Genomic DNA, 13,865 nt, shown 5'->3' on the forward strand with positions numbered 1-13,865 from the left:
CCAAGTCAGCTCTGGCTGCCTTTGCATGACAGCTAATCAATTTGATTTTATGTGGGCAGAGATTTTTTTTTAAAACGTGTGTTTTTGCATTACTGTAAGAAATACATTGACTATATTTAATCTGTGATGTGAGTAGCCAGAAGTGTATGACTCAACTAGGGATTTACCGATGACTCCACTGGCGGTGACGAGCACGTCTTGGGGAAGACAGTCCTGGAAAGACAGCTGAGTAACGCTTCCAGATGGGACTGTGATATTCTCCATCGTCATAGAGTTCATCTTCATCTCACATTCAGATGCCGACCTCAACCTTTCCAAGTGAAGAGAAAGGACCTTCAACTTCCTCAGGTCGACAGAACACAACACTGCAAATAAGAATGCAAAAATATTCAAACAAGCTGAATGCAAACCAGGTTCCTCTCTTCATTCCCAGCTGTGTCAGCTGTCATCTCTGACTAAGCAATGAGGCAACATTGGAGCTCCCTGACCCTGAACGCTTGAGGGGATCATTACTGTAAACTCCACTCTCCATGTCCTTCTATAATCACCACACTATTTGTGTAAATGCGAAAAACATAAAATAACATGTAGTGGAACTTCTGTGACATTTTGGAAGACGGTCTGCCAAGCACGCAGCTGCAGTCTACATTAAGCAATACATTTTTGCACTGGTGTTGCAACAGGTAGATAAATGAAAAAAATATGTTACTTGCTGCAACATGCAGCATCTTGATCAAACTTCCAAAAGTAAAACGTCCAAGTTGTTTTTGGGAAATAAAGATTGAGAAATCATTTGGCCATCATAAGTGCTCCAAAAACTGTATATTAGGGAGGTAACTAGTATAAACTGTATTAATGATAACTGCGGTAAAACTTCCGATGGTTAATATTACCGTTTTAAATTTAAATGATCAAAAAACAGTGATTGATAACTGCACTTTGATAAACTCGGACTGACTGGTGCCAGCTCGCTAGCCTAAATTCTAACATGAAAACAAGAGACATTAACAACTTTCCCCATTACGAAACAACATACTCTAATCTAAAATTATACAAACACATTACTGTCCGAAGAACTAAGATACAGGGACATGAGCACTATGAGGAAAAAATAGGAACATTGAGAAAAAAGAGGAACATTTTTATTAGCACAAAGTGCCGCCATGCAAACCCCGAAAGAACATTTTGAAAATCAAAACTACATTTCCTGCAGTTGGGTGAATTTTTACACTATATTTTACCTTTAGATTTATTCTATCTACTAACCTCTTGGGCTATCCTTTTGACATAATAATTTTACACATAAGTCGCTCCTGAGTATAAGTCGCACCCCTGGTCAAACTATGAAAAAAACTGCGACTTATAGTCAAAAAATACGGTACCTGCGACCGAGGCGAGCGTTCAACAAATTTTGTTTAGATCGTATTTTTATTGATATTTTATTAAAAAACGCGGAAGTAATTTTTGACACGAAAATGAAAGTTTAAAAACTTTGGTTTTTGCGAACATTTCACATGCCTGAAGATATTAAATTGTGTACATTGAACATACAGGCTGTGCTCTCTTAGAAAAGAGTGATCATTCTATACTCAGAGAAATACGACAAGAAGCTGTTTTTACGGTACGTTCAAGGTCCGCTGAACAGAGCCGGATACCACTATGCCAGCAAAAAATTATAAATAATAATAATAGGTTTTATTTGTTTCTCACTTTTCATTTAAATAAATCTTTAAGTGCGACAGTACAAACCAATATTTAAAACAATAAAAGCTTAGCCAATAAAACAGATATAATACTAAGACTAAAACACTATCAGTGAAGCATGAGAAACAAAAAGCATGCAAAACAGTGTCTATTTAAAAAGAAAATTGTCAAAATATTTCAGTGTGTGTATAAGTACTTGAAAGCACATTTAACAATACCGCGATAATAATGATAACCGTGATAAGAAATTTTCATATTGTTACATTCCTACCGTTGATACATATTTCTTCTTCATTAGAAGACAACCAAAAAAATGCTGACTTAGGCTGAAGGGGAAGCATCTTAACTGCCTCTTTTTTAAACCAGATTAGAGTGGTACGCTAATTCATATTATTGGGTTTAATATGCGAATCTCGGATGATTGAATTGAGAATTTTCAATGTATTTATAGAGGAATATATTCAGCGGGACTTTGATGCGGTGACTGAAAACAATAGAGTTTGTGGAAAAATAGCTGACACGCTTATGGTACGAAATGTAAGATACACGCCCCAACAAATTAGCGAAAAAGCTGAAGAAACTTTGCAAGAGGGTTATAAAAAGATAAAGAACAGTCGCAGTGGATGCGACCGCTGTAGTAATGTACCAACAAACCAAATGCAGCAACAAGAACTCTGATCTCGTAGTTTGAGGTATATGTGCTTAAATATAGGAGGCAGTGAACAAGTGGAACTAATACGGATCTATTAAAGTTAATTTGTGTATTTATTACGCAAGCTTTTTTTACACTGAATTTATGTAACAAATTTTTTTGCGTTAGAATTTTATGAAATTATGCTGACAATTTAATTGAAAAAAATGTGGTGTTTTAAAATTCAGTGTAAAAAAAATCAGTGTATGAAAATTCAGTGCTGAAAAATTCAGTGTAAAAAAACATTGTTGCTTCAAAAAGCAAGACTCACGTCCGGTAAATTAAGACTGAAGCAATCGATTCTGTGTTAGAACCAGCCAATTAGGTGTCAAGTTTGAAGTCATGTGACACTGGTCTTGCAAAACAGCATACAAATGGCAGTTAACTGGGCTAGATTAGCATAATACAATATAATTAACATTTCAATGCAGTCCCTGGATATTTTCAAAATATATAAATTATTCCAATGGTTAGAATCTGCACTTTTGAGTGACATACAAAGCTACGCTTCATGCAGACCAGGCACGAACAAAGTAGGGCAGAGTGGGCGGGGCTTGTTTACGAGCAGCGAGTGTCAGACAGAGACAGATTTCTATAGCAAAGTTCTGCAGAACCAGTGATATTATATTGGATATGTGGAAGTTTTTTTTAACCCTTTGTGTTTATGTTTCGCCGCGTTTGTTACAATATTCAATGTTTTATTGTTCATAGTTAATATTGTAAATCCCACATTCTATATTTTGTACATTATGAAATGTCCTATTTTCATGTGTGGGTTGAAAAGTGCATTGGAAAGTTTGTTATTTTTGTCAAAGCTGAATTTGTTTGTATAGTTAATATTATGTCATTTTTTTGGAGTTATTTGTCCAGTAAAAAAAGAAAGCTATCCTTTTTCTTACAGGCCATTTTTTAAATTCATTGTTTCAGTCATTCAATAGAGATTTTAAAGTTATTTTTGCATTATTAAAACTAATAAAATAGATATTATTTTAGGCATAACAAAACATGTTGAGTAACCTCAGTGATGCCTACATAAATGTGTCTCTCGTTAGTATTTTGTAACATAACAATTTTCTATCCAAACAGAAGAGGAGTTATTATTTAAATCTGTTGAAATTATAAGGAATCTTTGAGTAAACTTAAAATATCATTTGATACAATTAGATAAAAAATTGATTATTGATGCATCAGTAATTTATGTATATTGATGCAGTTATACAATTATTTTCGTTTCACTAAATAAGCGTTTATCACTTGCAACATTTAAAAACAGTGCATTCGTAATAAGAAACAGGTAAATAAATTTCCATCATTTTTATTACATTCATGGAAGTATGTGCAAAACTAGAACATAAGTGCCCTATAGTAAAAGACCTGGTCGGATCTCTCATTGAGGTGGCTCGCTGCAATCAGCTAAATTTAAGAACTATCTGCATTACATTATTTACAATATATAAATTGATTATCGATTGACGCTTACTAATCAATTTTATAATCTTCCATATTTGAATTGCGATTAATCTAAAAATCGATTATTTACCCCACCTCCAGCAGAGACCACAACAAACATCTTTCCCTATATCTAATACCCGGACTTTGTGAAGTACTTAATTTTTTAACCCAGCCCATTTCACACTTTGAAAGACTTTCAAAACTATACGAGTCTAGAAAGCTATGACCACTTTGTTTGTGGATGGTTTTGTGACGTTTGTGTTTATCTGTATAAACCCAATGGACATCGTGTTGTCAAGCCAAGCTAGAGTAATGGACTCTCAGAAATTATATGACCCAAGTTTGACACCCTGGATACTCACGGATAACCAATCTAATGTCATCTCAGCACACTGTGACTGTAAGGCAGGATTGGGAGAATAATGTTCTCATTTCTCCCTTAGAGATAGGGTGAGAAGCTCTGCCATCCGGGGGGAGCTCAAAGTAAAGCCGCTGCTCCTCCACATCGAGAGGAGCCAGATGAGGTGGTTCGGGCATCTGGTCAGGATGCCACCCGAACGCCTCCCTCGGGAGGTGTTTAGGGCACGTCCAACCGGTAGGAGGCCACGGGGAAGACCCAGGACACGTTGGGAAGACTATGTCTCCCGGCTGGCCTGGGAACGCCTCGGGATCCCCCGGGAGGAGCTGGACGAAGTGGCTGGGGAGAGGAAAGTCTGGGCTTCCCTGCTTAGGCTGCTGCCCCCGCGACCCGACCTCGGATAAGCGGAAGAAGATGGATGGATGGATGGATGTTCTCATTTCGCTTCTCTTCTGTTTTATGTGGAGTCAGTCCGGATAAGAGAAGTGAGTACTATTTTTTATCAAAACAACTACTACTAACAGTTCTTCGATCAGCACATCAAGTTAATGCAAAGTGGGGCTGTTATTTATTTTAGATAAATGTTTACTTACAAAATGTTCTTAATTACCTGAAATGATTCGAACAAACACAAAGTCGTCAGCATGTCACATTTCGGTTTGTTTGCAGCAATGCATGATCTTCTTCTTAGTCGTTTCTCAATGTCCAGAAATAATCTTAGGACTTCGATAAAAGCTACTTTTATTCCTTCCACCTCGATTGTGACAGTTGACAATAGCACACGTGTTACTGGTTAAATGAACGTCGGCCTTAGTCAAGTCACTTTTGGAAAGTAACTTTGGCCATTCAATATGTATACTGGCAATGCATTGTGGGATATGTAAAAACATTCTAACCCCTCTATATATTGTTTATGGCTGACTTACTGCGACAAAATCTAATTTGAAGTGCTAATGACGATTATTATAGAAGAGGATATCATTGTTTACATCCAGAGCAGCTAGCTATCTTTGAAACTAACTCAGGGGTGGTGACAATGCTCAGACTTTACGAGTAGTAGAAATGTCCTATAATATCAGACTGCCGATAATATCGGCCGATAAATGCTTTAAAAATAAAAAATAAAAAAATAAAAAAAAATAAAATGTAATATCGGAAATTATCGGTATCGGTTTCAAAAAGTATTTATTTATTTTTTGTCCTGTCCAGCTTCTCAAGCAAATCATATAGTTGATGTAGATGCTCATATCGGCTGTTCAGATTTACTTTACAAAACAGAAGTGTAGGATACTTCTCTTGTTGCCTTATTTGTATTTGACTTTATTAAATGTATTTATATTATCATTTGGTGCAGCCGGGCCGGAGCAGGATGTGATAGAAAGAGAAAAAAAGGAAGACAGAGGGGGAAATTGTGGGGACAAGAGGGGGATTAGACAGAGAGACAAAAACAACAACAGCAAACACAACAATAACAACAACAACAATAGAGCAAAGTAAAATGTATGACTTTTTAAAACGCCGCTGTACGGAGTGGTACACGGACGTAGGGAGAAGCACAGAGCAGTTGCGTCTCCTAGTCAGCAGCCCCTCTCCCACATACAACACAGGAGTTGCAGCATGACTGCAGCATGTGAGGTTTACTGGCGACGCTTGATGACCTCATCAAACCGCCGCGAGCGCAGCATAACAACAACAAGAGTGTGTTGTTGCCGGTGCTGTAGCCGTGGCTAACAAGCGAGCTCGCTTGGTGACTGACTAACGACATGGTTTGGGATTATTTTAAAGTGTCTCTGACGGATAAAAAACTGGCAATTTGCAAAGACTGCAAAAATTTGAATATGCAAGGAGGAACCAAGACGTCTTCCTTTAGTACGAGCAATTAGATCTCCCACCTCTTCAAGAATCATAAAGAGATACACATGAATACAAGCGGAAGATGGATGAAAAGCAAACACCGAAAAAAAGTAGTACCACACAGTTGTCGCTTAAAGACTACGCCGAGAAAAAAACAAAAATATAACAAAAACCACCCCAAGGCGAAAGCCCACGTTGTGGTCAGGGACAACACACGCAGTATGGCAAAAGCTACGGTGGAGTTTGGTGTGGCTACTCTGCCCTGCATGGCGCACAATTTGCAGCTTGCAGTGAACGGAGGTGCCCTGTCTCAACGCAGCATTTCAGAAGCTCTGGCTGACTGGTAGGCCACTTCAAGCACTCACCACTAGCTTGCAGCACATTTTTGTTACTCATACAAATACGTTAGAGCTGGGCAGATTGAGCCCAGTTTATAATTTCCTGTTATACAGTATGCCAGGCAGTCTTGCACTACAGGAGAACTATGTTATTGTTTACTTTATTACTCGAGTATACTCTGGACTAAAGCTGTGTGCCTTCATTGTTTTTGTAGCTGTTGTTTTGAGGCAAAATAAAAAATAATGCACTTTGTGAAAGTCAAAGTATAGTATTTCCCATAGTTGTAGTGGGTATTAGGATTATTTTAGGGAGAGCATGTCCCAAATTCCAATATGCTGTTTTGAGAGGCATGTTAAAACAAATAATGCACTTTGTGACTTCAATAATAAATATGGCAGTGCCATGTTGGCATTTTTTTCCATAACTTGAGTTGATTTATTTTGGAAAACCTTGTTACATTGTTTGGAGCATCCAGCGGGGCATCACAACAAAATTAGGCATAATAATGTGTTAATTCCACGACTGTATATATCGGTATCGGTTAATATCGGAATCGGTAATTAAGAGTTGGATAATATCGGAATATCGGCAAAAAAATCCATTATCGGACATCTCTACCGAGTAGAATATTCGACCTCGGGGGGCGTTTCAGTTGAAATTTAGACTAGGAACTCGGAAAGTCTGACTTGCCACTACAAATGGAACGTTTCTGCCACCCTCCTCAAAAGTGCCAGTGAAAGCGATACAGACCCTCTCAGGCAATGACAGAGGTGTCATTCAACTAGTTGTAAACCGATGTATCATCCTAAAAGTTATGAAAATATCTTCCATCCATCCATCCATTTTCTACCGCTTGTCCCTTTTGGGGTCGCGGGAGGGTGCTGGAGCCTCTCAGCTGCATTCGGGCGGAAGGCGGGGTACACCCTGGACAAGTCGCCCCCTCATCGCAGGGCCACCACGAAGGTTAAAAAGTTACTTAGTCCTACTTTAAAAAGTTACTTAGTGCTGCTTCAAATAGTCTAATAAAAGAGCTAAATAAAAAGTATTTATATATTTAAAGACAAACATTTGTGTTTTTGTTCATTAATGGTATTAAAATGTATTTGTTTTATTACATAATGCCTTTAGCTCTATTCAGCAATTTTTTTTTTCAGGGCCATAAAAAAACCCCGCCCTCCACTGGACACTCCCGCTTGAGCTCATCATACATTTGATCGATTGTAGTGTGAAACATGTATCCTAAATGACAAAATATAGCGTTATTCAGTGTAACGATTGTACTCACGTTAAGAGTCCCTAAAAGCGCAATTACTTTTCTGTATAAAGGAAACAACACACCGGTCTTTCCTCGTCTCTCATCGTGGTTACAGTGAACACAAAAAATTCATGTTCCCCGAGGTCACACTGGCATCGCACCTCGCCTCCACGGGGGGCCTGCCCCACTATTTGAAAAGGACTGATTTAGCGTGACAGCTACCCTGTCCTGCTAGCGTGATTCTAGGGAGACAAAAAGTGAAACGCGTTGTGCTTGCGTCTACACCTGTTGCCGTTTAACAACGGCGGTGAGGCACGCAGAGAACTCCACGTAGTAAAACAAGTGAATTGACGTGAAAAAGGTGACCATCTGCAGCAGCCGAGTAATGATTTGTTAATGCTGGCGAGGTGGCCGGCTTAATCATGGAGCTCTGTGCCCATACATAATGGCCTCTGGCATGGGCGTCAGCGGCTTCACAAGGCCTAAAGACAAGACAACCCTTACAATTGCTACCAGGAATTGAGATCAGGGGTTTCAAACTCAATTTAACTGGTGGCTGCAGGAGGTATTTAGTTGGGGAGAGGCTGGGCTGCACAAAGTATTTATTTACCAATCACATTTGAACTACATGACTAAATTTGTTAAATACTTCTCCCAGCAGCTAAAGTGACTCTGAGCTATGGTAGGCCTTATGTCATTGTAAATGTAAAATCCAAAGCAAAAATTGGGTATTGTGACACTGCTGAGTTCCCCAGGATATGACCGAGACATTTTTGCTTGCTTATGAGAGTTGCTCTTTGTGATGCTTAGTGTGTTCGTTGTGCCGTCTTTTTTGCGAATTATTATAGTTAGTAAGGGTGCTTAAAAAAATCGATTCACATCCAAATCGCGATTTTTTTAAATTTTTCGATTTGATATTTATTACGACCCCTACTCTACATAGAATGGTTGTAATTCCTCAATGATAAGTGCTATTGTGTGAAACATCTTAAATTTAAGCTGAAAGTGTACAATTAAAACTGCAGCCCTTTGAGACACTCGTGATTTAGGGCTACATAAGTAAACTTTGATTGATTGATTGATTGATTGATTGATTGATTGATTGATTGATTGATAAAACCAATCTTGTTTATTTTATTGTTGTTACAGAAGGTTCTGTAACAGCTTCTTCCCTCAGGCCGTAAAACTCTTGAACGCATCATAATAATCCCCTCAATTCCCCCCAAAAATGGATTAACTGGCTGGAATATAAAGACAATATAACATACATCCATAAACGTGGATGCATATGCAAAAGTGCAATATATTTATCTGTACAGTAATCTATTTATTTATATCTGTACTGTAAAGTTCAAATTTGAATGACAATAAAAAGGAAGTCTAAGTTACATTAATGCAAAAGTCTAAAAACAGTTGTCGTAAACCAGTTTACATACCTGGTGAACTCGCCTTGAAAGAGGACACATTGAGTTTCAGGGACAGTCCTGGAGAACCAGCTCGTCTTCTGTCCATTTCACAGTTTCTCAGAGTCAAAGAGAAGTCCCCCTGATTTAGGACCGGCATGGTGTCCGTTAGACCTAGCACCAGCGCCCGCCTGCCTTTACTGTGATACTCTGCCGCTGTTTCCTTCTTTAGACAACGCGGCTGTGTGATGTTTAGGAACTCAATAGTCGCCTTATATTTCGCCTCGATATGAAAGTGCCACTCCATCACGTCGTCATCGGGGAAGCTCTCCGGGAAGTTTGGAGAGAGCAACTCGATGGAAGAGCTCCGGCGTGGCAAAGACACTGTGATTTTGGCAAGGGCTACAAGTGAAAACATACAATTTAGACACAGCAAAGACAAGATATAGAAAATACTACAACGATGCTAACTTACATTTAATTTCCTCCCCAACAGACACACCAAACTGGTCCCTTTGCACCTTTAGACTTGGTGGAACATCCAGAGAGAAGCTGCCCTCATTCAATATCTGAGCAGCACTGATTGGGCCTCCTCTGCAGTATTTCCCAATGACAACAGTCCCTGACACCTGGAAGGCCTTTAGGGTGTAGGTGTGTCTGTCTGGACAGTTCGCAGATGGACTTATTTGTCTCAGACCCCCTTTAGTGAAGTCCACTTGGATCGCTTTTGGTGCTGAGGCTTTCAGGTTCCAAGTAAATGTGCGATGGAACTCCAGCTGCGTATAGGGGTCTGATTCCGTCTGGATGGTGTCGCTGCTGCACGACGTTGCTGTACATTCTGGGGAAAGATCTTTCGTCAGCAAGTGCTTTGGAAGAAAAAAATACTCTCGGTTCAATGTTACCTATATTTCTAATTATCTCCACTTTAAATACATCTTCAGGTCGGGGGCAATCAAATTCCACCACAGAAGGGGTGTTTTCTTTTAACAACAGAGATGTGTCGAACCTGCACCTCGCCCCTAAGCACACTTTGCATTGCGACCCTTTGACCTGGTTGCTTATGTTGAGGGCGGTGCCTTGGTCAGGGGTTAGTGTCAGCCTCTGGACGCCTGCAAGCAAACAAAAAAAACAGGAGTCAACAATCAAAGATTGTCTAAGGAATTTAAAGGAATTCTAGACAGAAATCTGAATAAAACCGTCCCTTGCCACATTGTCCTGAATTTTTTATTTTTTCAAAAGCATATCTTGCAACATTTTTTACCCAAATTAAGCATGTTAAGCAATAAAAATTGCTCCGTGAACAACAAATAACACCACACTACAAGATGACACAAAACCAATAAGAGCGCGCTGCACAGCATTGTGGCCACTGATTGGCTCAGCCTCAGGCAGCTATTTTAGATTGAAAGAGTGCAAAGGTGACTATGTGGGTTATTCAATGTCTAGTGCAGTGGTTCTTAACCTGGGTTCGATCGAACCCTAGGGGTTCGGTGAGTCGGCTCCAGGGGTTCGGCGGAGCCTCCGCCACGGAGGTCAAGATACACCCGACTCATTGTGTAAATAAAAACTTCTCCCTATTGGCGTATTATGGATACCCTCAAACAATGTTCCCTCTAATTTTTCATATGCGTGAGCAAATGCAAAAACTCCTTGAGTATTCAGTGGAGCACATGTGAGCACACCTGTCCCAAACCTGACTAAATAAAAAATTAAATGTTTTATTATTATAATCAAATGACAGCTGTCATTTCCATGAGATTATTTTCAAATATAAGTGTTTTGGCCCAGTTACAATGACAATAACAAAAAATATTGTTTTGCATGAGCTGTGTACTAGTATTGTATGTCTGAGTGAAAAACGAAGAAAAGGAACAGACATTGCTGTGAAAATAAATAAATAATTGTATTTGATCATTTATCATTTAAAATGACATGAGAGTGGCACTTGCTAAGGTGAAGCCACGCATATCTGAACTGGTCTCTCAAAGGCAACAGCAAAAGTCACACTGATTTGCAGGTGTGTAATTTGTTGTGAGTTCATGCACTGTGTTGGTTTTGTTCTTTGAACAAGGTGATGTTCATGCACGGTTCATTTTGTGCACCAGTAAAAAAAACATAACTTTGCCTTGAATTTGAAAAAAAAAAACATTGTATTTTTCACTAAAGAAGGGTTCGGTGAATGCGCATATGAAACTGGTGGGGTTCGGTACCTCCAACAAGGTTAAGAACCACTGGTCTAGTGGGCTCTCATGATGTTAAAATAAATGTAGATGGTTGTAAACAGTTTTCGCTCTAGTTATGTAAACATTGTATTTATAATTAATAATTCCTAATGTGTGAATGTGAGCGTGAATGTTGTCCGTGTTGGCCCTGCGATGAGGTGGCGACTGCTCGTGTGCAGCTAAGATAGGCGCCAGCATCCCCCGCAACCCCGTAAAAAACAAGCGGTAGAAAATGGATGGATGGGATGGAATTCCTACTTCCTGGAAAATAATTTACCAAGTCCAGGTCAATTAACAGCATTAACTGAGAGACGACTGCGGACCTCATATACTGTAACTCAGGCTTCTGTACAGTGTTCACTTTCACATTTCGTATGTATACTTGTTACAATATTAAGCTCTTTCGTATGTATACCGGTACTTGTTACAATGTTAAGCTCTTAAGGGATGACGTTTTAGTGTGGGAAAACAAACACGAAATACTGTACCTATTCATTTTACATATGCATTTCTGTCAAAAACCTTCTATCTTCCAACTCAGTTCACATATTTAATCATTGTTGAAATAAAAAACATCAAGGTTGACACTTCAAATAGTGTAAGGCAGAGGTCCATCCATCCATCCATCTTCTTTCGCTTATCCGAGGTCGGGTCGCGGGGGCAGCAGCTTAAGCAGGGAAGCCCAGACTTCCCTCTCCCCAGCCACTTCGTCCAGCTCCTCCCGGGGGATCCCGAGGCGTTCCCAGGCCAGCCGGGAGACATAGTCTTCCCAACGTGTCCTGGGTCTTCCCCGTGGCCTCCTACCGGTCGGACGTGCCCTAAACACCTCCCTAGGGAGGCGTTCGGGTGGCATCCTGACCAGATGCCCGAACCACCTCATCTGGCTCCTCTCGATGTGGAGGAGCAGCGGCTTTACTTTGAGCTCCTCCCGGATGGCAGAGCTTCTCACCCTATCTCTAAGGGAGAGCCCCGCCACCCGGCGGAGGAAACTAATTTCGGCCGCTTGTACCCGTGATCTTGTCCTTTCGGTCATAACCCAAAGCTCATGACCATAGGTGAGGATGGGAACGTAGACCGACCGGTAAATTGAGAGCTTTGCCTTCCGGCTCAGCTCCTTCTTCACCACAACGGATCGATACAGCGTCCGCATTACTGAAGACGCCGCACCGATCCGCCTGTCGATCTCACGATCCACTCTTCCCTCACTAGTGAACAAGACTCCGAGGTACTTGAACTCCTCCACGGGGCAGGTGTCAAACTCAAATACAGAGTGGGCCAACATTTAAAACTGAACAAAGCCACGGGCCAAGGTTGAACAAATTAACCTTTTAATAGGGACCCAAACAAGTTTTGCATTGAATATTGAACAAGCAAGGCTTATATAACTTTATAGTGACATGCAAAATCGAGTTTCAAATAATAATAATTAAAAAATATCAATGGCATATCAAATACAATTTAAATAAAAATGGAATGCCTCTTTTCTATTTGCAGCCTTCTGAGGTAAATGTCAACATTAACTTTTTCCACAGGCTAATAAATTTGAATATAAAATAACAATGAATAAACCAACCATTCAGGACTTTAAACTGCTCAGTTTGCAACACACTGATCTAATCTGATGTGCCCAAGCCAGATACCTGCCATCTTTTCTTGGATGCCAGTTCATTAATGTCGAGGCTCAGGCTTTGAGCTGATACAACCATTATCGAATGAAGGTGTTCATCAGTCATTATATCTCGTAGTCAACCCGGACCACAGTCTTGGGGTCATGCCTTAAAGGCACTGCCTTTAACGTCCTCTACGAGCTGTCGTCACGTCCGCTTTTCATCCATTTTAACAACGTGCCGGCCCAGTCACAAGATATGTGCGGCTTCTGTACGCACACACACGTGAATGCAACGCATACTTGATCAACAGCGATACAGGCTACACTGAGGGTGGCCGTATAAACAACTTTAACACTGTTAGAAATATACGCCACACTGTGAATCCACACCAAACAAGAATGACAAACACATTTCGGGAGAACATCCGCACCATAACACAACATAAACACAACAGAACAAATGCCCAGAACCCTTTGCTGCACTAACTCTTCCGGGACGCTACAAAATACACCCCTCCGCTACCACCAATCCCCCCGCCCCCACACACACACCTTGTAGCGTCCCGGAAGAGTTAGTGCTGCAAAGTGTTCTGGGTATTTGTTCTGTTGTGTTTATGTTGTGCTACGGTGCGGATGTTCTCCTGAAATGTGTTTGTCATTCTTGTTTGGTGTGGGTTCACAGTGTGGCGTATATTTCTAACAGTGTTAAAGTTGTTTATACGGCCATCCTCAGTGTAACCTGTATCACTGTTGATCAAGTATGCCTTGCATTCACTTGTGTGTGCTTGCAGAAGCCGCACATATTATGTGACTTGGCCAGCACTCGTTGGACTGGATGAAAAGCGGGCGTGACGATTTTCGGGAGGGGCACTGAAATTTGGGAGTCTCCCGGGAGGGTTGGCAAGTATGAGAATTAGCGGTGTTACCGCGGCACCGCCGCTGTATATAATCGGCGGGCCAGCTCTAGTGTTAATTTGA

The 13,865-nt window shown here is 40.4% G+C and overlaps 1 protein-coding gene across 1 annotated transcript in view; it reads right to left on the bottom strand.

Annotated features, from left to right (window-relative positions):
* The window catches only part of LOC133659644 (CUB domain-containing protein 1-like), a 46,130-nt gene that overhangs the window by 10,208 nt on the left and 22,057 nt on the right, over window positions 1-13,865 (bottom strand). Inside the window, exons 3-6 of the mRNA XM_062062228.1 lie at window positions 9,959-10,209; window positions 9,532-9,894; window positions 9,090-9,458; window positions 168-365 (exon numbers count right to left, since the gene is read on the bottom strand). Of these exons, the coding sequence (XP_061918212.1) occupies window positions 168-365; window positions 9,090-9,458; window positions 9,532-9,894; window positions 9,959-10,209 (1,181 nt within the window). The remainder of the gene's footprint in view (window positions 1-167; window positions 366-9,089; window positions 9,459-9,531; window positions 9,895-9,958; window positions 10,210-13,865) is intronic.

Source organism: Entelurus aequoreus, linkage group LG11 (assembly GCF_033978785.1).
Source record: "Entelurus aequoreus isolate RoL-2023_Sb linkage group LG11, RoL_Eaeq_v1.1, whole genome shotgun sequence".
Taxonomy (NCBI): domain Eukaryota; kingdom Metazoa; phylum Chordata; class Actinopteri; order Syngnathiformes; family Syngnathidae; genus Entelurus; species Entelurus aequoreus.